The sequence below is a fragment of the Oreochromis aureus genome, linkage group 3 (genome assembly GCF_013358895.1).
Source record: "Oreochromis aureus strain Israel breed Guangdong linkage group 3, ZZ_aureus, whole genome shotgun sequence".
NCBI classification, from domain to species: domain Eukaryota; kingdom Metazoa; phylum Chordata; class Actinopteri; order Cichliformes; family Cichlidae; genus Oreochromis; species Oreochromis aureus.
The window spans coordinates 96,067,442-96,090,091 of NC_052944.1; the positions used below are offsets into that span (position 1 = coordinate 96,067,442).

The following is a 22,650-nucleotide window of genomic DNA, read 5'->3' on the forward strand; positions in this document are numbered from 1 at the left end:
TCTCTGGACAACACGGATGTCAACAGGGTTTTATTTATTTATCTGATTATTACTAATTAATATTAATAATAATTATTATATTATCATTAAAATAATGAGCACTACAGCCATGTTATTATCAGCTATTCAAAAAAAAAATTATCAGCTATTCAATAATGTTTGTTACGACTCGTAGTCATAATGATGACAATTAATATGAAACAGTTAAGTGAGCCGCAGACTCACTCTGGGAAATGATTTATGGGAGAAAAACACAATTCATTCATAATTCAGTTACCGGTAATTCATTAGTCAGTAAATACAAAGATGTGTCGATTCGTTCAGGAAACCGTTTTAAACATCAGAGGTGTTTTTTTTTTCCCATCTCTGATCATAACTCAGCTGATCGCAGCTGTGGCTGACATGCGCACTGAGCGGAACATTTTATCGCAGCTCTGCTGTGTTTTAATAACGTCTCTTCACGTGGACGTGCTCGTGCGCTCGTGTTGTCTGCTGGTCGCTGCTGTCACGTAGGTGGAGCTACAGGCTTCACTGCAACGTGTGGAAGGAGGGGGAGGGGCAGAGACAGCCCAGCAGAGTGCAGACGGAGCAGCATCACTTGGATCCTCCGAGCTGGAGTCCTGCTGTGAGACAGCTGTCCAACACACAGCCAACATCTACAGTCCACATGTCAGAGTGACCGGACTCCAACAGGAAGAGCAATAAGTAACACGTCAGAGACAGTCGACGGTTTGATCTCCTACAAAAATAGAATTAAGTAGAACCTGAAATCTGTTCTAATAGAAACTGTGTGAATCCTCTGTGGGGCTTTGTTTTGTTAGGAAAGCATCACAAATATGAATACTGCATAAATCCTGGAACACAGCATTTATATTAGAGTAGGAACATCACCTGTATATAAACGATGGCGTCAAACATACGGCCTGGGGGCCAGAAGCGGTCGCCTGTAAGTCTAACTTGTAACAGCTGTGAAGAATATAACAAATGTAAAAAAGAAAAAAATGAGTTTTATTTCAAATTTATCTGTGTAGAATTTTTATTTTATCTTTTGCAGCAAACAGCAGAAAGTGCCATCATTTTTTATTTCTTTTCTTTTTTTTTAAGTATAAAATAACTTTTTTTAAATATCCATATTCGTAAATGTAAACAGGGATTGGGTTTTTTTCTCATATTTTCTGAACATTTTATCACAAAATGTTTGAAACACCATCACCTGGACTGAGACAGAAGTGAGAATTATTCTATTTTGTGGGTTTTACACAACATATTTGCCTTACCTTAACTATTCAATTCAGTTTATACATAATTTAGGAAAAAACGATTTTGATTGTTTTTAATATTCAGTGAAACCTTGTGTCTGTGAGCAACACTATGCCTTTTTACTGCTATGCTGTAAATATTCATATTTTATTTTAAAAAAAAAAGAATCAACTTTAGTAATTATTTATTTGAACTGCCTCAATAATTATTTTGTTTGTTTACAGACCATTAGTTATATCTGATCAGGTGTTTGGAACCCAAGGATAGTGCTTAATACCTGAAAGCAGCAAGAAGTTTTTATTACATTTCAAAAATGATCAAAATGAATGAATGGCTCCAACAACAGCCTAACTTAGTTTAGATAGCTAAGAGAGTGGATGGCTTCATTTTGACAGACATTTCAGCTTGGTTTGTTAAATGATCCTATATCAGATAGACATAAAACAAACAAAAAATGTTGCTCTGTGTGGACACACCTGGAAAAAAATGACACAAGTAACTTGGCTCCCAGTAAAAGAAAATACTTGCTTGTATTGGTAACATCCCCTCTCCTTCCAAATAACTGAGCCCTGCTAGCAGCATATCTTACATCTACACTGAAAAAAGATAAGGCACATGTTTTTGGCTCTAAATTCAGCCTAATATGCATTAAATTCCCTCCCACAGACCTTAGTAAATCATGTTTCTATACAGTCTTTGTGCCCCTGAAAAGGAAACGTCTACAGATGGATACACAATAAGGTCAGACACAAAGTCACCTTTGTGACAGATTTTTAAAGCCTTATACACAGCCTCTCTTATATGCACACGTCAGGCTTTTGAAAATGTGTAATTGTATCTATATTTTAATTGGAGAATTTGAGACAGTTTTTTTTTCAACAAATATGCAAATTACTTAAAAATGTTGTTGAGGAAGCATTGAGGATCTCTGCTTGGGCACAGGTAGCAAACACACTGTAAATTCCATGCCCAAATCCCACTTAATTGTGCCTAGGCCCACATCTTTAAGAATGGCATGGTTTAATTGTTATTTAGTTATTGCTCATGTCCAGCTGAACCCCTTAGGTCACAGCTTGCAGCTGTACTCAAGCAAATCTCTGGTGGGTTAAGTAATCATAGGCATGCATGGTATGGATAGATGAGTGCGAGTACCTTTTCTGCAAAGCACGATCACATGTGGTTACTTTATTGACTAACAGACTTCACGGCCATGGCATTTGTTTATGTTTCTTTCAGGAAAATAAATTCATGCTGCCAAGTCATAAGAATAAAAAAAACGAGGGAGCACAAGAGAGAGACACGACGGGCTGGGGACACATGCGAATGAAACACAGGGGAAGCTTAAATGTACGCTGTGAATACACTTACTTCTTCTTTTTTTTGTCCCATTTGGTTCTTTAGCCGTCAGAATTGTTGTAAACAGTAAAACAGGGATTGTAACAGTCAGTGAAACAGGCACGGACCATCTCCAGTCATCTATTATTAATAAAGACATTTCTTCCATTAAACGTGCTTAATTAGAAACACACTCTGTCATTGGCATGATAGTTGTCCCTAAATATGTAAACAGACTGCAACACTTCGCTCTGTTCCTCCATCCTTTCACTTGTCACATGCTTTTATTAAATGCAATAAAGCTTTATCACTTGATAAGAAATGAAATTTCAAGACAAACAGTCACAAAGTGATTAAAATACGATAAATGAATAAAACTAAGTCAAAGGACGCCTGCACAGGTGGGGTGTCAGCGTCTTTATTCAATCCTATGTGTTATGTTATGCACCCAGAATCATCACCATCTGAAACACTTGGGTGGAGTGTCACGATGCACAAACTGCTGATAGAGGAACTTTTGTCCTTAACAGGAAGTCCTCGTGTGTGACAGGAAGCTGATAAATGACTGAAAGTCCACAGCTTTCACCACAGTGCTGGACATGGAGGAGTCATGGTTCATGTCAGAGCTGCTCATCAGACTCACACACACTAAATGTTGTTTAACCACTGAAGCTCCAGGCTTTAATTTCTCTGAGGTTTTTGGTAATGAGTATAAAAGCTCAGCATCATCAATGAAGAGAGAGTGATTCTAAAATGATGTGCTTGTTTTTGGACTTTGGGGTTATTTTACACCATAACACAGTAAAGCTGTGATTAATTAGCAAAGAATAAAACTTGTTGTTACTTTTTGTCACGAGGGTAAAAAATATGGTTGATACTGCGTTTGAGTTGATTATTAACTGATCACAGAGAAGCAGAAGCGCACGTTTATCGTTTAATAGAGCTCGTAATCTTTACAGACATAGAAATGCAGGCTGAGGACAGCAGTGGGAATAACCTCACCTCCACCTGAGAGGAGACGCGCACCATCATATCATCATTCCCCACATATCTGATCTGAAACACTCCGTCTTAGTGACTCAGTGTTTTGTGTCTGTTTGATGTCAGGGGGGATAAAAACCAGAGGCTCTGATGTTCATCTTTATTTCAGGTTCTGAGTGAACAGGAAGTTTCTGGACCAACAACGTTAACAAAGGACGGCGTTGTAGCCGCTGTAGTCAGTTCACTCACAGAAAAACCTTTAAATTCACGTGACATCTGTAGTATCTGATTTTTGCTTTCAATGTAAACAAACACCGTCTACAGAGAGGCAGAAAGCTTCAGCTGCTGTGAGGTGTGTACCTGTGTCCTCATCTGTGGTTCCTACCAGAGGTCAGTCAGTCGTATCCTGTGCTCTCATTGGTTGCTTGAAGACTTTGTGCATAATCACATCCTGTGTGTGTGATGATGTACTAAGAGCAGTTTATCAGGCAGGTGTGTGTCTGTGGATCATTGTGTGTTTGTAGTTTGAGCGTCTCCTCTGTGATGTCCTGATGAAGGTCAGCTGTGCTTTAAAGGGCGTCAGAATCCCCGTCTTCACTTTCACAGCCTGAAGAAGTGAGAGGAAAACAAAGCAGAGGATGAAGGTCACACACACAGATGTCAGTGAGTGTGAGTCCACTCTGATGTGTAAGCAACTCCTCACTCCTGTTTCCACCTCTGGATCACTGTGTGACACCTGTAGCTGCTTCACTCTGCTCTGGATCAGCTGACAGCTTTGTAAACACGGAGCTGTTTTCATGGGTTGGTTTGTTCCAAGTGAACTACAAACCATGTGACCAACTTCAGCGCCACAAAGAGGATTTAAATGAATTTTACGTTTGGTTTCCAGCTGGTACTGACTGTGCACATCTATGCTGTTGGCTACCTCAGACTTACAGCATAGATGTGGTAGCTGATCACACTTACACACCATAAAGGAGGTTTTTTTATATCTGGAGTTAGAGCTGGGTGATATATCGAGTTTTTTAAAAATATCGATATATTTTTATACGAGATATAAGATGTGACAATATCCTTTATATCAATATAGTCTATGTTACGTTATAATTATAGTTGCGGAGCCGCAAGTTTGCCTCTCTTTCGTCCACTTTTGTCTTTACGCAACGTTACTCGACCTCGCCTCTCCTTCACTGAACACAACTGCCCCTCCTCCCCCATCGCTTCACCTGCAGGCAGCGACAAGATGGACACGGCAAATCTCCGTTAACGAGTTACTGCGCATCGCCCCGTGTGTGGGGCTGGACGGCGTCAACGTGTTAACGAGCTAACCACGCTAACGCCATGCACGACCTGAAATCCTTTCATTTTCTCAAAAGTTGACTGCGAGCTTTTTGTATGAATTCTGGTTGTGCTTGATGACCGCGAACCGATTTTATGTGATACACAGCGCTCAGCAATCTGTCAAAAAATGTTTTAGTTCGACTTTGGTAAGCTACGGAGCTGCACCGCTTGATGGATTGTCGGAGCATTACGGCTACCGAGGAGCCTCACGGAGTGATACGTACTGTGCTTCAACGTAATATTACCGTATTGTGTGTGTATAAGGACCATAAATGGCACCTGTGCAGAGACACGGTTACGAAGCGGATTTCAAACTCCAGGCTGTCAGTCACGCAGTAGAAGTTGGGAACAGAGCAGCTGTGAAATCTGTCTTTGTTATTATGCTCAGCGTCTGTTAGTTTACATTTTGACTGCACAATTGTGAGCTTTTTGTTATGCACAAAACAACATAGTTTTCTTTTATTTATTGAGCATCATTATTTAATAAATGCTCATAATTTATTTTTGAGTAGTTTTTTTCATGTACATCTATGCTGTATGTTAATAAAAGTGCCTGTGTGACATCTGGGACACAGCTTTGACTAAGAACTCTCTTTTTGTTCTTACTTTATGGCCTTAAAAATATATCGAGATATATATCTTATATCGCCATCCAGCTAAAAAATATCGAGATATGAATTTTGGGTCATATCACCCAGCTCTATCTGGAGTTTGTTTAGAAGCAGATCCAAACAGTCGAAGCTCTTTCAGCAGCTGTGACAACACGCTAACACTGTGGTCAGGATCAGACAAGGTACAGTCACAAATTTCACGAGTTCCTGAGGGGAGATGTCATGAGCGGCGCTCTTATCGTAGGTCAAACCCTGATTGTTAGAATCTGACGCTTCGTAGTCGGAATGAGGAAATCGGATTCTGACATTCAGGAGAAAGCTCAGTGATATTTGCCTGTTCGCTTCATAACTCTCAACTCTTTCAGCTTCTGGAACAAGTTTGTGTGAGCCACAGTCAAGGAGCCACCAGAGGACACCTGCTAACCATCGGCATTATGGGTAGTGTAGGAGGAGACACTCACCTGATATCAAATAGTGACGAAAATGTATTAAAAGAACCCCGGAAACTGTAAGGACCAGAACCAGGAGAAACATGAGAGGCTCCCAGTATGACCACTGCTCTGTAAAGAAAGACAACAAGCAGTGTGACCTTTGACCTCTGAGTCCATGTAATCTAAGGTGTTTTGAGCCAACAAAGTCCTTTGATTGTAAAGTCTGCTGTCAGTGATGTAATCTTTACCTACAGCAGTCGCTGAAGCTTCTTACTGACCTTTGACCTGTAGCTGTACATCACTCCGACTCAGTTCCTGTCCATGTTTTCTGATGGAGCAGGTGTAGGTGGCGCTGTCAGACAGTTGGAGGTTGGTCAGGTTCAGGCTGAGGTCTCCAGTTTCCAGAGCGTCAGTCTTCATGGATGTTCGGCCGCTGTAACGCTGGTTTTGATCTTTCAGTTCGTCTCCTTGAAGCTGGTGGACGGTTGGAGGACTGAGGTCGGAGCGACTCCACACCACTGTGGAGTTGTCCAGTTCAGATGTTTGGCTATTACAGGGCAGCAGGACGAACGGATCCCCAACATACACCTCCACACCACAGGCATGCTGGGAAACTGTGAGGACATACAGAGAGACACTGTGTCATGTTTGAGGTAATAATCACGATCAGACCTGCTTACACGTCAGCAATCACAAAAGTTTAATTCACTTTCATTCATGCAATGTCATCCATGTCATTAGACATGGAGCCCATCATCCAAAGAGGAATAAACCTTTAATAGAAACAAATAACAGAAAGCTTCAGATTAAAACAAAAGGTAAAGTCTAAAGTTTCAGAGGATAAACTGTCACAGATAAATCAGTGAGGTAAAAAAAGGTAAAACATTTAGAAACACAAGCAAAAATGATTAATATTGAAAACCCTAACAAAGGAACCAGGAGGTTTACTTAAAGACCTGGGGTCCGTTCTTCGTACCTCGCTAAGTAAGTTAGCCGGATTTGATTGTTGACGATTTCGCGTGATCTTGGATCGTTCGGTTCTCCGAAGCTCATCCGGGACTTGCTGTCATAGCAACAGATCCGTAAGCGTAAACCTGCTTGGGAGCAGGTTTACTTTATGTAAACAGGATTAGATCGCGGCCACTCAGGTATGTCCGCTGCATTTATACGAAAGCAACAGCGATATTTCACCACTGTTTTTCCATAAATAAATATTATCAATGTAACTAAAGATAATGCAGTATTTGATTCCTTTATTGATGTCATACAGATACATACAGGTCATTTCCTAAAAAAAGGGAAATGTACTATTAATCATTCTGTGTCATGTATTTGATTATTTCGGATGTAATTCATATTTTAGAGCAGTAATAGTAAAACACTTCGTGTAATCAAGATGAGAGACCACGGCTAAAAAAGCGAAGGTGGATTCGCAGCCATGTCCTGTCCGTTTGTACGCGAGCAACCCATTGCGGAAGGTGCAAGATTGATAAGGAGAGTTTTCAGAATTCAGCGGATATTGCAGGATAGACAGGATCCTTTAGCTCAGCGCGACAGTGTGCTCATAGAGAGATATCGATTCTCCCGTGAGGGTATTATTGACTTAACCAACTTGTTGGATCCCTATGTTAAGAGTTCCACTCACCGTAGTCGGGCATTAACAACTGCACAAACTGTGTGTATTGCCTTGCGTTTCTTTGCGAGTGGCACGTTTCTGTACGCTGTTGTTCCCATGTTCTAGTGGGTCCTGTTGTGGCTCTAATATGAAAGAGGATATAATGTAATATAATATAATATAATAAATTACTTACGAGTTTAATTTGTCAGCAACTTTCTGCCAGCCCTCTCTCCTTGCTTTTGCAGCCTTTGCAGTGTTCCCTTGCGTTTTAATTAAACTCTGAAACTCCTGATATCCCTCAATCAAGAGTTCTTGCTCTGCTGCCGTAAAATACTGAGCGCGCTCCTTCGACATCTTCGTCGACCAATCAAAGGGTTGCCGATCAATGTTTCTACTATCGATGCGTAGCCCCTTTTAAGCCACCCAGTGATCTCAGATTACTTCATCCAGCTATACTAATCGTCAACAACAGGTGTGTTCGGAGAACCGGATTAGCGAGCTCAAAGTTAGCGCGATGATTTGATCTTGGATGTGTCATTTGATCTTGGATGTAGTAAGCGAGGTACGAAGAACGGACCCCTGTTGCTTATGTGAGGTTTCTTACAGCTGCGTTTGCTGTTTCCTACAGGATCGTGGAAACGGGAGGACGAGCGAGTGCAAGGAAACAGAGAGAGAGCAGAGACACGGACCATCATCACAGGGAGGAGAAACTGAATGGGAGTCAGGAAGCACGCACAGAAAACAGCCTGCACTTTCTTGTCTTTTTGCACTGTAAATAAACACACTGCCTTCATTAAAAGAGCCCAGTGTTTGGGTCCTGTATCCACAACCCTGACAAATATATATGATTGACATTTAAACCTGTGAAACTTTACCATTGGCTATTTTACTGACCATGTGCTAAGAGTGTGGACTGTGCTGTGATGGAGGAGTTGTACAGAGACATCCACAGGCAGGAATGATGTCCTGTGTCATTTCTACCTGTTCATGTTTCTAAAGTAGAATCATCATAGTAGAGCAGGTCACTCAGAGTATGCATGTGTGAATGTCAGACAGACAGCACTTAAATAAAAAGAGTTTAGAAAAAAGTGTGACTGAGGCACGCTGTGTAAACTGTTTTCAAAGCTCAGAGAAGAAAAGAACTACATAAGAACCTGTTTTTATTTACCATTTATTTTTTGTCTCACTGCTCAATCATCCAGGTAAGTAAATCTCCAAAAGTTGAATCTGTTCATCTGGACGTAGCGTTTTGTGGGAGAAACGTTTCGTCACTCATCCAAGTGACTTCTTCAGTCTCAGCTGACTGCAGGTTTCCCCAAACCTTATAAACAGTACATTTGCATAATGACTGAAACCAGCCCACTGATCAAAGAACACTGATCAGTGACCATGAGTACCATTCACAGAGAGTTGGGGAATGGCTGCAATCACAGCATTGTAAGATGGCGAAAGATGTACCCTTAGGCCCCCTCCTCGATTCAGAGATGGTCTTTCCCTTTTCACGTAAATGGCCTCCTTGACTCCGCGCTCAAACCAGCGTTCCTCCCTGTCCAGGATGTGTACATCCTCATCGTTGAAAGAGTGTCCACTGGCCTGTAGGTGTAAATAGACTGCAGAGTCCTGGCCTGATGAGGTTGCTCTTCTGTGTTGTGCCATCCGCTTCGCCAGAGGTTGTTTGGTTTCCCCGATGTATAAATCCTGGCAATCCTCCTGGCACTTAACAGCGTACACTATGTTACTCTGTTTGTGTCGGGGGACCCGATCCTTGAGGTGGACCAATTTTTGGCGCAGCATATTTTGGGGTTTAAAAGCCACAGAGACCCGGTGTTTAGAAAAAATGCGTCTCAACTGCTCCGATACTCGTGACACATACGGGATCACTACAGGTTTTCGCTTAGTCAGCGGTTGTCCTTCTCTCCTGGATCGGCTGGAGCTTTCTTTAGGAGCCTTCCCAGCTTTGACAAAAGTCCAGCTGGGATAACCACATTTACTCAGGGCCTTCTTGATGTGCTGTTCTTCTGCCTCCCTGGCCGATGTGTCAGTGGGGATGACCACAGACATTCGCACAGAGATTTATTCTTTCTGTTTATATTTAAACACCAACAGAATACTGTCCAGTTAATAAGTACTGTAAGTAATTATTTTCAGTATAGTAATTGTGAATTTCTTTCAGTAATTAGCATAATGCATCACTTTTATGAACAGTAAGGAATAATGTAAGTAATAGATTACTTTTTGGAGTAACAACCCCACCACTGACTGTGACCTGATACAATCTGAAGCTGTTCATGCAGCCACTGTGGCAGCTAACAGAGCATATCCACCAGTACCTACGAAGACTCGTGCTAACCACTTTCAGATTCATTTGCATCCATCTAAATGCTGCTGTTTTTTCTTTCACTGCTGCAAAATGCAAACATGACAATTTTCATAAAGTTAAAGTAATCTATTACAGCTTTAAAAGAGGAGGGAGAGTAGATTCAAACTAACACATAAAGACTTAAAGCACTGAAAGCAACAATCAGCTCATACAGGACAAAGAATCTGTTTGTTTAAACAGCTGAAGCACAAACAGTCAACAGCTGAACAAGGTTTACTTAACGCTGTTTCAGTAAATGTAGGTCAGCAGGATGTGTGAGCAGAACACACACACAGAGGATTACACACCAATATCAACCAAAAACTTCTCCACTCATGGATCTGTGAGCCACGTTTCCATCTTTTCTCCAAAACCTTCAAGACTTCCATGTTTCTAACGAGCGTCCAAACCTTGTAATAAACATGATCATGTCTGAACGTGTGACGATGATCAACCTGCAGTGAGTGCAAACGACCTGCATTCAGACTTCAGAGAGTTTCTTACCGTCGATGAGGAGAAGCAGGAACAGCAGCAGCATCTTCATCCTCCTGTGAAGTCGACACCAGCACAGATGCCGTTAAACACTCGGACGCTCGTCTGCAGCTGCTGACGCACAACTCAAACGTTCCTCTCGGCCTCTGCTGTCTGTCTGTGGCAGGAAACCACTGAGAGCTGATATGAGATAAAGAAGCACCAGTTTCAGTGTTCGCTGCTCTTCATCAGTATGAGGCTCAGGCTGCTTTGGTGATTCTCCTGAACTCTCATCTATGTTTTAATCATTTCATCTTTATGCATATTTATGCGGTTTCACTTTTAATTTTCACTTCATGTTAGTTTAGGTTATATATTTCACATTAATTACATGTGTTATATGGATAATGTATGTATGGTTGTTTATCATAGGAAGAAATCAGCTTATCTCAGCTCCCAGCAGCAAAGCTTTGGTCTGATACAGACTCTCTTCATGCAGACGTAAAATTTTACTGTGTTTTTTAAACTTCAGTCTGAGTCTTTCCACCACAGGAGCTACATTTATTTGTATTTTAGAAAAATAGAGTCCATGAGTGACTCAGACATCAGCGCTGTGAAGCATCTTCAGCACACAGTCGAAACCAGCGACTCACACTGGAGGTGAATGTAATCTTGCAGCTGTGATCTAAGTGGGTCAGCGATCCTCGAGAGGCGTGAAGACAAAATGCACAAACTGACCTCAGTTCATGGATCAACGAGGTCTGTGTTCATTATTCAGTAAGTAGCAGCTCAGCCTGATGCTGGTGTTGCCCTTTGAATTTATCCTGTGGACAGTTTTGGGATCAGCCTGGTTGTGAGTCCACATCAGTGCAGTGTGACTTTGAACCCTCACTCACCTCCACCACCACAACCAGGGCATGCTGGGAAACTGTGAAGACACACAAACATCAGCATGCTGTGGATTTCTTCCACAGAGCACACAGTGGACTGAAGGTCACAGTACCTGCAGAGCCCAGAGAGCTTTTAGAGAATGAAGTTCACAAATTGTGTGTTTAACCTGAAAGACAGGACTGGACATGCTGTCTTCTTTTTCTTCTCTGTTATATCAAATATTGATGTGTGTGTAAAACCACAGCAGTTAATGAGACCCATCGATTTCCGCTACATTCATGCTGAACCTTGATGTGTGTACCTCCCCCAGACTGCTCCATAGTTCAGGCTCTGGATCAGAGCACAGTTTTATTATTTGTTTTTATTTATTTATTATCATCTGAGTGATGAGGTGTCATGTGACCACCGTGTGCTGTCTAGAGCTGACAGCACAGCCTACAGGAGAACCAGTTAAACCTTTATTTATGAAATCATTATTATGATAATGGGGCAGATTATAATTACAGATGTCAATAATAATAATAATACTACTAATAATATCTACAGCCATCCTATCGTTACCTGTAATAATGTGTATGTCTCTGATGGTTTTCTTCAGGAGACAGTTTTAAATATGAGTTGTTGTTTTTTTCATCTCTGATCATAACTCAGCTGATCACAGCTGTCGCTGACATGCGCACTGAGCGCAACATTTTAATGCAGCTCTGCTGGAGATGTGAGAGGATGTTGTCTGCTGGTAGCTGCTGTCACGCAGGCGGAATCACCGCGAGCTGCAGGGAGAGGACACAGGCTACAACATATAGGAGAAGGGGGGGGGCACAGGGGGAGGAGAAACAGCCCAGCAGAGTGCAGACGGAGCAGCATCACTTGGATCCTCCGAGCTGGAGTCAGAGCTCAGACACAGACCCGGACATGTGCAGAGACCAGAGCAGCCAGCTCCAGCAGGTATCTGGTATAAATTCATGTAATACAGAACACAGCAGCGCTCAGACTTTATTTGTAGATTCTTCGATTCATAATGTGGAAAACCTGAGATTAATCTTGGATTTATTTTCTTCACACACATCCTGGAACAATCTGGAGCTTTGACAGTATCCTGCCTGTAATGATAATAAGCCGCTGTGGGGCTGTGATACACACGTTTCCATGGCAACAAACACAAAGCAAAACGTCGAAGCTGCCCTGTTATCGCCTCACACCGTGTTCATGTTCACACGTTGTGTTTTTAATGTAATCACAGTATTCCCACGGACACGTCGCGGTCCACCTTCCACGGACTCGCTGGATCACAGGTTTATCTGTAAATTTATATTACACATAAATACACATATTTTTGTGGCCTAAAGGTGTTTTTCTTTTCATCAATTTTAATTATTTTAGCAGTAAAATCATAATTTTCCAACCTAAAAAATAATAATAGAGTTATAATGTGGTTTATGAGCGCGTAGGAGGTGACATTTTTATTTTCTTTAGAATATGTTGCATAAAGAAAAATAGCTCTGTGACTTCATAAGAAATCTCTCTGGTCAACAACTTCCAGACTGAGTATTTGGTGGATATGCTCTGAGTACTCAGGATACAGGCGGACAAAATGGTGATGGCTAACCAACCTGACATAGTGTCGGACAAACAGAGGCTGTAGTGATAGATGTACCGAATGACAACAACATCAGGAAGAAGGAACATGAGAAGCTGCAGAAATACTCAGGGCTCAGAGAAGAGCTTGAGAGGATGTGGAGGGTGAAGGTAACGGTGGTCACAGTGGTAATCTGAGCACTAGGTGCAGTGACTCCCATGCTAGGTGAGTGGCTCCAGCAGATCCCGGGAACAACATCGGAGATCTCTGTGCAGACAAGTGCAGTCCTGGGAACAGCTAAGATACTGCAGGACCCTCAAGCTCCCAGGCCTCTGGTAGAGGACCCGAGCTCGAAGGATAAAACCGCCCGCAGGGACGAGAGGGGAATTATATTGTTTTATTTCATAAAGGTAAGTTGAGCATTTGTACTGTATCACTTTAAATGACCGTCTCCTTCTCTGTATGAGATCTGTGAGTCTGTTTTTCTCTGGCTTCCTTAGATTTGAGTCAGAAACAACAACCTCACACCGACTCCACTCTGACATCCAGTGGCTGTTCTACCCTGTTTGGCGCCCTGGGCGAGCACTCCCTCTGGCCTCTGTTGTGGTCAGTGCTATCCTCCATGCTGTTGCATGCTGGGGCAGCAGGTTGGGGGTCACAGATGCCAACAGACTAAATAAACTGATCCACAATTCCAGCGTTGCACACTTGGATTAAGATGAATTGAAACCAGTGTAGCTTTGTGACTGAGTTTTTAAACTCAAACGCTAATACTCCTTACAGGAACACAAATGAAATAAACATAAACAGGAGACAGTGTGATTCACCAGTCTTCATTCGCTGTGATTACAGCCTGGTACTGGTATAGATCCATAACAGCGCCACGGGGTTTCCACACAAACTAATGTATTAGCTCTAGCTGCTAATCATTAGCTTCATGGCTAATTCACGTCGCTACCATTAACCTAACCTAACCATTAACTTACTAATGACACATAGTGGGGATCAACGGCCAAGTTTCCCACATTCTCATCAACCCTGTGGACTTATCTTTACATACGTCTCAAGTTATTTTCCTATATTGTATCTGCTTACCTGCAAATGTATAGACACAGTGCATCGTTACACATGTGTACAATCTCTCACAGCTCTTATAGGCGCACTGCCTTATGGTTAGTGGCCGGGCTTATTTACTCCCACTACAGCTGCTCATTTTAGGGGATACTCCCTCTTGTGGTGTAACGGAGCAATAACTACCCTCCCCGCACTGTCTGGGGCACACATTATTTTACAACAACCAAAGAAAATGACATATTTGAACAATCAGAACATTTAAAAAATATGATATTGTAACTAAAAGATTATGGGTGTTTGTTTTTGTCCGCAATGTCTTTCTTTTCCTTGCACCAGTAATGTTGTGCAGCCCAAGAACACAGCGCTAACACCAAATCATCAAGCTGTAAATTTTAAATTTTAAATTTTTATTAATCCGTTTACCCCTGGTCCTAAAGTGTATATTTATTTTCTTACTCTTCTTATATTTATTGTTTGATCACTTGCACTGCTGTAACTGGAGCCTCGTCGTCTCGTCTCTCTATATACTGGACTGTATGTAGCGGAGATGACCACGAGATTTACTTTGACGTCAGCAAAGCAGCGAGCAGGCGCATCGAGGGCTCTCTCGCGAATTTCGAAAAAAATCGGTGGAAATTAGAAGTCTGTATCATGGTGTCTGATGTTTTGGTGTTTGTCGCCCATATCAAAAACCGTCCACTCACTATGTGTGTTAGAAGCCAGGGAAAATCCTGCATATGACGAACCTGCTGCATAGTTCAGGCTCTGCTTCAGTGTACAGTTTTATTTACAGCTGGAGCTGTGACAGGATGTGCGTGTTGTCTGCTGGTAGCTGCTGTCACGCAGGTGGAATCTCAGCGAGCTGCCGTGAGAGGACACAGGGTACAACGAGGTGGGGGAGGGTGACTAGAGGAGGAGAAACAGCCCAGCAGAGTGCAGATGGAGCAGCATCACTTGGATCCTCCGAGCTGGAGTCAGAGCTCAGACACAGACCCGGACATGTGCAGAGACCGGAGCAGCCAGATCCAGCGGGTATCTGGTATAAATTCATGTAATACAGAACACTGCAGCGCTCTGACTTTACTTCAATGTGAAGGTTCATTAAACAGCCGAGATGTGCATAGAAAATGTCTCCTTTGTTCGGAGTAATACTACCACTAATGATGGTGATGATATCAGCCCGTAGGTCTGACTCAGACTTCTTTTATCCTTCGCACCGAAGTAAGCGAAGGACAAAACATTAAATATTAAAAATGAGCCGCTTTATATCCAACAAATAACAAAAATAATAATTATTCATGTTTATTCGCTGATATTTAAAAGATTTTCCTGACCCGCGTGGGCTCTTACCTTCATTTCTCCAGAGTTTAGAGTCTTTGAAAACCCGAGATTTTTTTTTCTTCACACACATCCTGGAACCATCTCGAGCTGTGTTCGTGGGCTGCCTGTAATGATGCGTGGATATCATAATAAGCCGCTGTGACACACTCGTTTCCACGGCAACAAACACAAAGCACAACGTCAAACCTCCCCTGTTATCGCCTCACATCGTGTTCGTGTTCACACGTTGTGTTTTTAATGTTATCACAGTATTCCCACGGCCACGTCTCGGTCCACCTTCCACTGACTCGCTAGGTCGCGGGTTTATCTGTAAATTTATATCGCGGCTTCCTGCGGCCTAAAGGTGTTTTTATTTTCCTCGATTTTAATTATTTTAGCAGTAAAATAATCATTTTCTGGCCTAAAAAATAATAAAAGGGTTATAATGTGGTTTGTGGGCGCGTGGGACGTTTTTTTTATTGCTGTAAATATATTAAAATGATAAATAAACGCGTGTTTTTTTCCACCTGTCACAGAACAGCGTGCAGAGTGTCGGAGCTCTGATATGAAGAAGTTCATGTTTCCTTTGTGGAGCTTCACATGTGACCCTGTGATTTATTTCTATATTCATATTTTTATTGAGCTAATTTTTCATAATGTAAACAGTTGACATTTTTTCTTTGTAATCCTTCATAAAGTCATAAAAATGAAAAATTAAATACATCAATTTCTTCCGTTATTTGAGTGATTATTAACAAAGATTTAGCAGAGTGATGGTGGAGAGTATGTATATATTTGTATGAATTAAAGAAAAATCCAAATAAATTCAGCCTTGAAACCTTCAGTCAATTGAATAAGGCAATAAAGAAATAACCTGTACAATTAATCGAACCTGAAAAAAGAATATCTGAAATAAATATTTAAAAACTCCAAAATCATCAAGACATGCAAACTATTGACCGCAGCTGGTTCACAGCATCTCCTTCCAGGTTTGGTATCTCCTTAAAACATCTTGTACGTCTGTGTTTGTTAACTGTCAGGTTTGTGACCAATTTCATTTTCTTTAGAATAACTTTCATAAAGAAAAACAGATTTGCAACTTTATATTAAATCGCTTTGACCAACAACTTCTAATCACAACCAACCTGACATAGTGTCAGACAAACAGAGGGTGACGGCCGTGGTGATAGATGTACTGAATGACAGCAACATCAGGAAGAAGGAACATGAGAAGCTGGAGAAATACCCAGGGCTCAGAGAAGAGCTCGAGTAGATGTGGAGGGTGAAGGTAACAGTGGTCTCAGTGGCAGTGGGAGCACATGGTATGGTGACTCCCAAGCTAGGCGAGTGGCTCTAGCAGATTCCAGGAACAACATCGGAGAGCTCCAGAAGAGCGCAGTTCTGAAACAGCTTTTTTTTTATTGTTGTATTTCATAGAGGTAGGTTGAGCATTTGTGCTGTATCACTTTAAAGGACCGTCTCTTTCTCTGCATGAGACCTGTGAGTCTGTTTTTATTCGGCTTCTGGAGATTTGAGTCACAAACAACAACATCACACTGACTCCACTCTGACATCACTGATCAATAATCAAAGAACACACAGATCAAACTGATTGATCAGCCATCAGAGAAGTCGAATCAATGGAGCTGCTTCTGTTCCTGATGTCCCCTGTTTGATCCTGGACCTGGACTCTCACTGCAGAGGAGACACAAGACAGTCAGAGACACACAAAAACCACCATCCATCCAACCAACCAACCAACCAACCAACCAACCAACCAACCTTTGAGAAGCAGTCGTTTCCTTCCGAGGAGTACAACACCCCTTTTGACTTCACATCTGTATCTCCCACTGTCTCTCTTTTTGGGGTGTTTCAGCGTCAGACTGAGGTCTCCAGTTTTTAGAGGGTCTTCATTCATCTTCGTTCGGTCTCTGTAATCCTGGTCCTGTTCTTCAAGATGGTCAGATCCACTATGATACAAATGGATCTTCCTGCATTCAGGTTCACAGTATTCCCACTCTACTCTGGCGTCTTCAGGCAGGTTTTGTGTGGTTTTGAAGGGCAGCTGGACAGACTCCACCCCCTCCTCCACCTCCACCTGGCAGTCTGAGAGGACAACAACCACAACATGAGCTGTACAGATAGCAGCAGGTGTTCAGAGTTGTAGATAACGCTGAAGGACAGAAGCAGATCAGATCAGAAGGAAACAGCACAGAGATCTATAAAGTTAAAGTTTTGATCTGTAGGAGACGATCAGAGTGTGACGGTGCTGTGATCTCTTTGTAATGTCTCCCGTCAGTGTGGAGCCGCTGATGGCTGCATGTTTGTGGCTCTAAAAGCATTTTCACACCTATGGTTCTGTCTGAACTTAATGGGACATGCAAAGCAGGCAAACAGAACACACAGCTTAAAGTGAGGGATATAGCGACACAGACTAAGGAAAGCATGGGGCTTAAATACACAGAGGGAGCTATCAGGAAATTAGAGACAGGAAGGAAAAGTAAAGTAGTAGTAAGTAAAAGGAAGGAAACACAGCTGGAACAAAATCAGGCTTAACGTGGATGGGACAGAAAACACTGACATCCGACACGGACCTTCAAAGTAAAACAGGAAACACACCGACTAAACTTACAGACTCACGAGCAGACATCACAGACATGAGCTGCAACAGTCCAAAACTGGACTTCCTCTCTCTGTAACACGCTGTCAAGAACAAAATCCACCAGTACCAGTTCTTATTTCTAACAATCAGCACACAAGTCCTGATCATGTCTCATTTTCATGCAAATTAGATCCTTTTCTGAGAAGCTGCAGAGAACCCACACAGTCACAGGGAGACTATGCAACCTGCACTTGACAACAGTGCTAACCACTGGTGATCTGTCACTAATTATGGGATGGCAATCTCACCTCTCCTTTCAACCAAAGAAGATAAAAACAATGAATGACTGAAGTTTCTGTCTTCAGTATTTGAGAACTGACTCTTAGTGACCAGCATGCAGACACTGAGAAACAGACAAATGCAATGCAGCCTAAGAGCAAGTCAACATCTGATTGGCTCTTGTGTCTCCAAAATATTTTCATTTTGTTTGTATAAATTGATGAAAGAGTCATTTCAATATAGATTTTGTCCTGAAGTATTGTAGTTTTTATTTTGCCTTTAAGACCTACCATAGAACCAAGTCCGCTAGAGTTTATCTTTATATTTTTACATGCTGTAGTGCCATTTTTGGGAGCATTTCAAGTTGCTATACATCAATACAACTCTTATAGCTCAAATTTTAATAATATGTATGCAGTAAGTCCATAGTAACTACATAAATTGCAAAAAAGTGCAATGAAAAAAATGAAATCGTCTTAGGGTTTTGGTTTTGTTTTTTTTACATATATTTCTAGTTAGAGAAATTTAAGAGGTTTATCCCTTAAAACTGTAAATACAAAAAAGTTGCATAAAATAGTTTCCAACCTCAGGAAATTTATTTTCAGTGTCTTCTTAGTTTAATTTTTGAGATACGCCAATTTTTAAGCATGTTTCTGGAACATTATGTTTTTGTTGCTGCCATTGCTTTTCATGCAATTTTTGCAAAGCCACACGTGGAAGGAAACCATGACCTAGGACAAGCTGATGGAATAAGATGTAAGTACACCTCCTCTGGTTTCATATGCAAAAAAATTTATTGTGCTATCTTATGTGGTTGCAGTTCTACAGGGGTTTAAAAATAGTTGCGCAAAATGGAGCTCTCTGAATCGTGACTTTGATTGTTAGCATTGACCTCTGACCTGTGTCAGCATCACTTACCTTTGACCTGCAGCACTACTTTCTGTCTCAGGATGTCTTTGTCCCTGTAGATGGTGCAGATGTATCCTCCACTGTCTCTCTCTGTGGGGTATTTCAGGGTCAGACTGAGGTCTCCAGTTCTCAGCAGGTCTTCATTCATCTTCATTCGGTCTCTGTAAAGTCCATCCTGTTTCCTGTATGGATACACATAGACCACTATGACAACACAAGTCCACTCCAGTGCGATGTCCTTTGGCAGCCCAGATGTTGTTCAGCAGGGCAGGAGGACAGACTCTGACCCTTCCCCCACTGTCACCTTCATTGGGTCATTTATGAGGACAAGAGCAACATTATCAAGCACAAGAGCAGGAGCAGAAAAACATTAGTGGTAACTGAAGCATGATGAACACCTGCTTTCCTGAGCTCTGACTCTGTCCTTTTACTGGTGAAGATGTCTGATGGTATTATTTGGTTTACCGGGCATTACTCACCAACAGGGAAACCACTGAAAAGTGGGGTGAAAGGAGGGGAGTGGACAAGAAGTGCTCAGGTCATCATGGGAAGTCCTCCCAGCACTTTGAGTGTACAGCAGCTAACTAAGGGAAGGTGAAAGGTTGATGTCTGATCTTAAAAGCAGAGAGGTTCTCTGTCTCCTGAACTCGGACTGTGTCCTTTCTGTCTGGATGCCTTCATTAAACATTCACAGGTTCTGTCTCCAGCTTAGCCAGTCCACCAAAGAAAAAACTCCTATGTATAAGTATTATAAGCAAATACTTTATAATGCGATGGCTAAAAGCTCAAATTCACAACATCATTTGCAGTGGCAAAAGCAGACACATTCATCTTAGAGTTACAGAGGAGTCGTTCCATCTCACTTCAGCACATTTTTAGAGCGTTTCCTGCTCAAACATCTGATTTGCATAAAAAGTTTATGGTACAAAAATGTTCACAGGTGTTTCTTACTGTCAAATCAGGATCTGTGATTTGTGACAGATACATCAGAAAAACATCTGATAGTTGGCTGTAGATAGTTCTGTTCCTGCCGTTTTCATCTCCCTCAACCTCTTTTGTCCTTCCTTCCATTTTTTAAGGATATACTACCTCTTCATTTGACCTCTGACCTTGTCTACAGGGCAGATTTTTTCACCTGTATTTTCATCAGGGGTTTGTTGCTGACCTTTGACCTGCAGCTGTACATCTGTCAGTCTCCGTTCTCCTGTCCCATCACTCATGGTGCAGGTGTAGTTGCCGACATCGGTCTGTTGTGGTTTTCTCAGAGTGAGGCTGAAATCTCCGGTGTTCAGAGCTTCGACCATTATTGATGTGCGCCCGCTGTAATGCTGGTTTTGTCCTGTAAGATCATCTCCTCCTTCTTGTCCATGTGGACAGTTTTGGGATCCAGATCACTGCGAGTCCACATCACTGTGGGCTGATCAGGAATGAAGCCTGAGAACCGGCAGGGCAGCAGAGCAACCTTTGCTTCCTCATACACCTGCACCAGCACAGCCAGGGCATGCTGGGAAACTGAGGACACATAAACACAGATATTAGCTGCATGCTGTGAGTTTGTCTCAGAGCCCACATTTATCTACAGGGAGCAGAGTAGTCAGCCAATCACATTAACTGTAGTTTATTTATTGAGTGTTTTCAGCCATAGTTGACAAAGTTAAAGTCTTGCACCTCTTTAGTCGAGCCCATCTACATGAAACTGCAGTTTCAGTTTCTGTTTCTGTTCTGTTCTGTTCAGTCTGCTGCTTTCGACACTGTTGACCATGAAATTCTAATACAAAGGTCTAACAGGTCCAGCACCTGACTGCCAATCATCATTTCTAATGAGTAAAAATTAAATTTCAATCAGCAGTTTTCAATTTTTACAACTAAAATATAGTATAAATGTTGCTGATACTAAATGGTCTGCTTAAATAAGTTAATATATCAAAAAAGATTTGTTTCTGTCTGCTGTGTAGACACATTGAAATGTGCATTATGAAAAAATTGCATTGCTTTAGTTGAGTGCATTGCAGGGGAAGATCGTGTAACACTGAATCAAATTTCGCTAAATAATAATCTCGGGTTTTTTTCTATAAAACTAGATCCTTGAAACATTAACTGTCTAAGTGGTGCCAAGAAAAATGTTATTGATCTCAGAGGGAAAATCATCTATCTCACATAACTCATCAGCCATTTGTATGAGAATTAAAAGCCTGATGAGTCTTCCAGTACTGATGGTTTCTTCTTCCATAAAGATGTAATAAAGTGGTTGATCAGAGTTGTTCAGGAGGCTTCTGAAGTCTTCAGTCTGCATCTTTCCACCACCTCCCCCTCTGTGCCCAGTCTGGCTCACAGAGACAGCTCTCCTCACTAGTTTGTCCAGTCTCTGTATCATTGTTCCTGATGCTTTCCAGCAGCATAGAGCAGCACACACAGAGAAATCTTAGTTTTATTTTAAAAAATGAGGCTCTTGCCCCTTTTTTTATAGTTCATATGTGTTCAGGTTACAGTCTAGTTGTGATGCACGGACTTTCAAAGGCTAGAGAGGAGGCCTGAATCTTCATAGATCTGCTATCATTTCCTTTGTCTCTGAAGTGTTCAGTGTGAGGAAGTTTTTATGAGTCCAGTCGCTGACTGTTTTACAAGCCCTTGTATTCAGATTCCTGGTACACGACATGATGGTACACTGACAGCTGCCCTGCTGTGGCTACAATGTAGCTTGCCATCACCAGTGTGTGAATGTAGTGTGACGCGCTTTGGGGTCCTTAAGGACTGAGTAAAGCGCTATACAAATGCAGGCCATTTACTATTTATGGCACCATCACCCAAGTATTTCTGGTTATGGACTCACAGTGGCATTTTCAGTCTGCTGTGAGCTTGTCTTTGGGTACTTTGGGTTGGATGTATTGAAAACATTAGAAAAATTCTTAGCCTTCAGACAACAATTATGATGACTAAAGATCCAAACAGCAAAAAAGAAAAAAAAAAAAGTGACTCCTTCTGTGCTGCTTTCTACAGTGCTGTGTGCAAACACAGTGCACAAAGGTTTTTTGTTAACAGTCCTGCAGACTCATTAAGTGCTGTGGCTTCTCTGTAGAAGCAACCAACAAATCAGAGAAATATAAATGATCACAGCCTTCATACAGATCTCTGTATCAGTCTCTGTAAGCTAGCTTCAATAATTCAAACCATCAACAAGCATCCAGCCTCACACACACACACAGCACCAAGTTTCCTTTGGTCACATATGAAATGTGAGTCAGAGCTTCAGCTACACAACAACACACACACAGCAGCTGATTGTAACATGAGCTCATCTGAAAGCCACCAAGAAGAATCCAGTGATTTGAAAGTTGCTGCTTTGGATTGTTAGTTTGATCTGAATCAGAATCCAGTGTTTGATGGAAATCTCCTCCTGCTGCACTTCAACACATTAAAGAGAGAGAGATGATGATGAGAGCAGAGAGAGGAAGGTGTACTTACCGTGCAGGAGGATCACAAACACCACAAACATCTTCATGTTCCTGTCAAACTCAGAGACTCTTTAAAAGCCCTTCAGGACATCAGCTCACAGCAGCTCTCACTTTCCTCTGCTGATCATCTACTGACACTC

At 41.8% G+C, this 22,650-nt stretch overlaps 1 protein-coding gene across 3 annotated transcripts; it reads right to left on the bottom strand.

Annotated features, from left to right (window-relative positions):
- Positions 1–1,349: 1,349 nt before the first annotated feature.
- On the bottom strand, positions 1,350–22,650 carry LOC116316491 (myelin-oligodendrocyte glycoprotein-like). 3 transcript variants are annotated; one of them, XM_031735047.2, is made up of 5 exons: positions 15,299–15,405; positions 10,441–10,608; positions 6,238–6,573; positions 5,990–6,088; positions 1,350–4,183 (listed from the first exon to the last, which is right to left on the bottom strand). In XM_031735047.2, exons 2-5 carry the CDS (start codon positions 10,478–10,480, stop codon positions 4,146–4,148), a joined length of 513 nt encoding a protein of 170 aa, XP_031590907.2. In that variant the 5' UTR covers positions 10,481–10,608; positions 15,299–15,405; the 3' UTR covers positions 1,350–4,145. The 3 variants fall into 3 exon arrangements, with proteins under 3 accessions (XP_031590907.2, XP_039464821.1, XP_039464822.1); XM_039608887.1 differs by lacking the exon at positions 15,299–15,405 and adding an exon at positions 13,970–14,025; XM_039608888.1 differs by lacking the exons at positions 10,441–10,608; positions 15,299–15,405 and adding an exon at positions 22,521–22,650.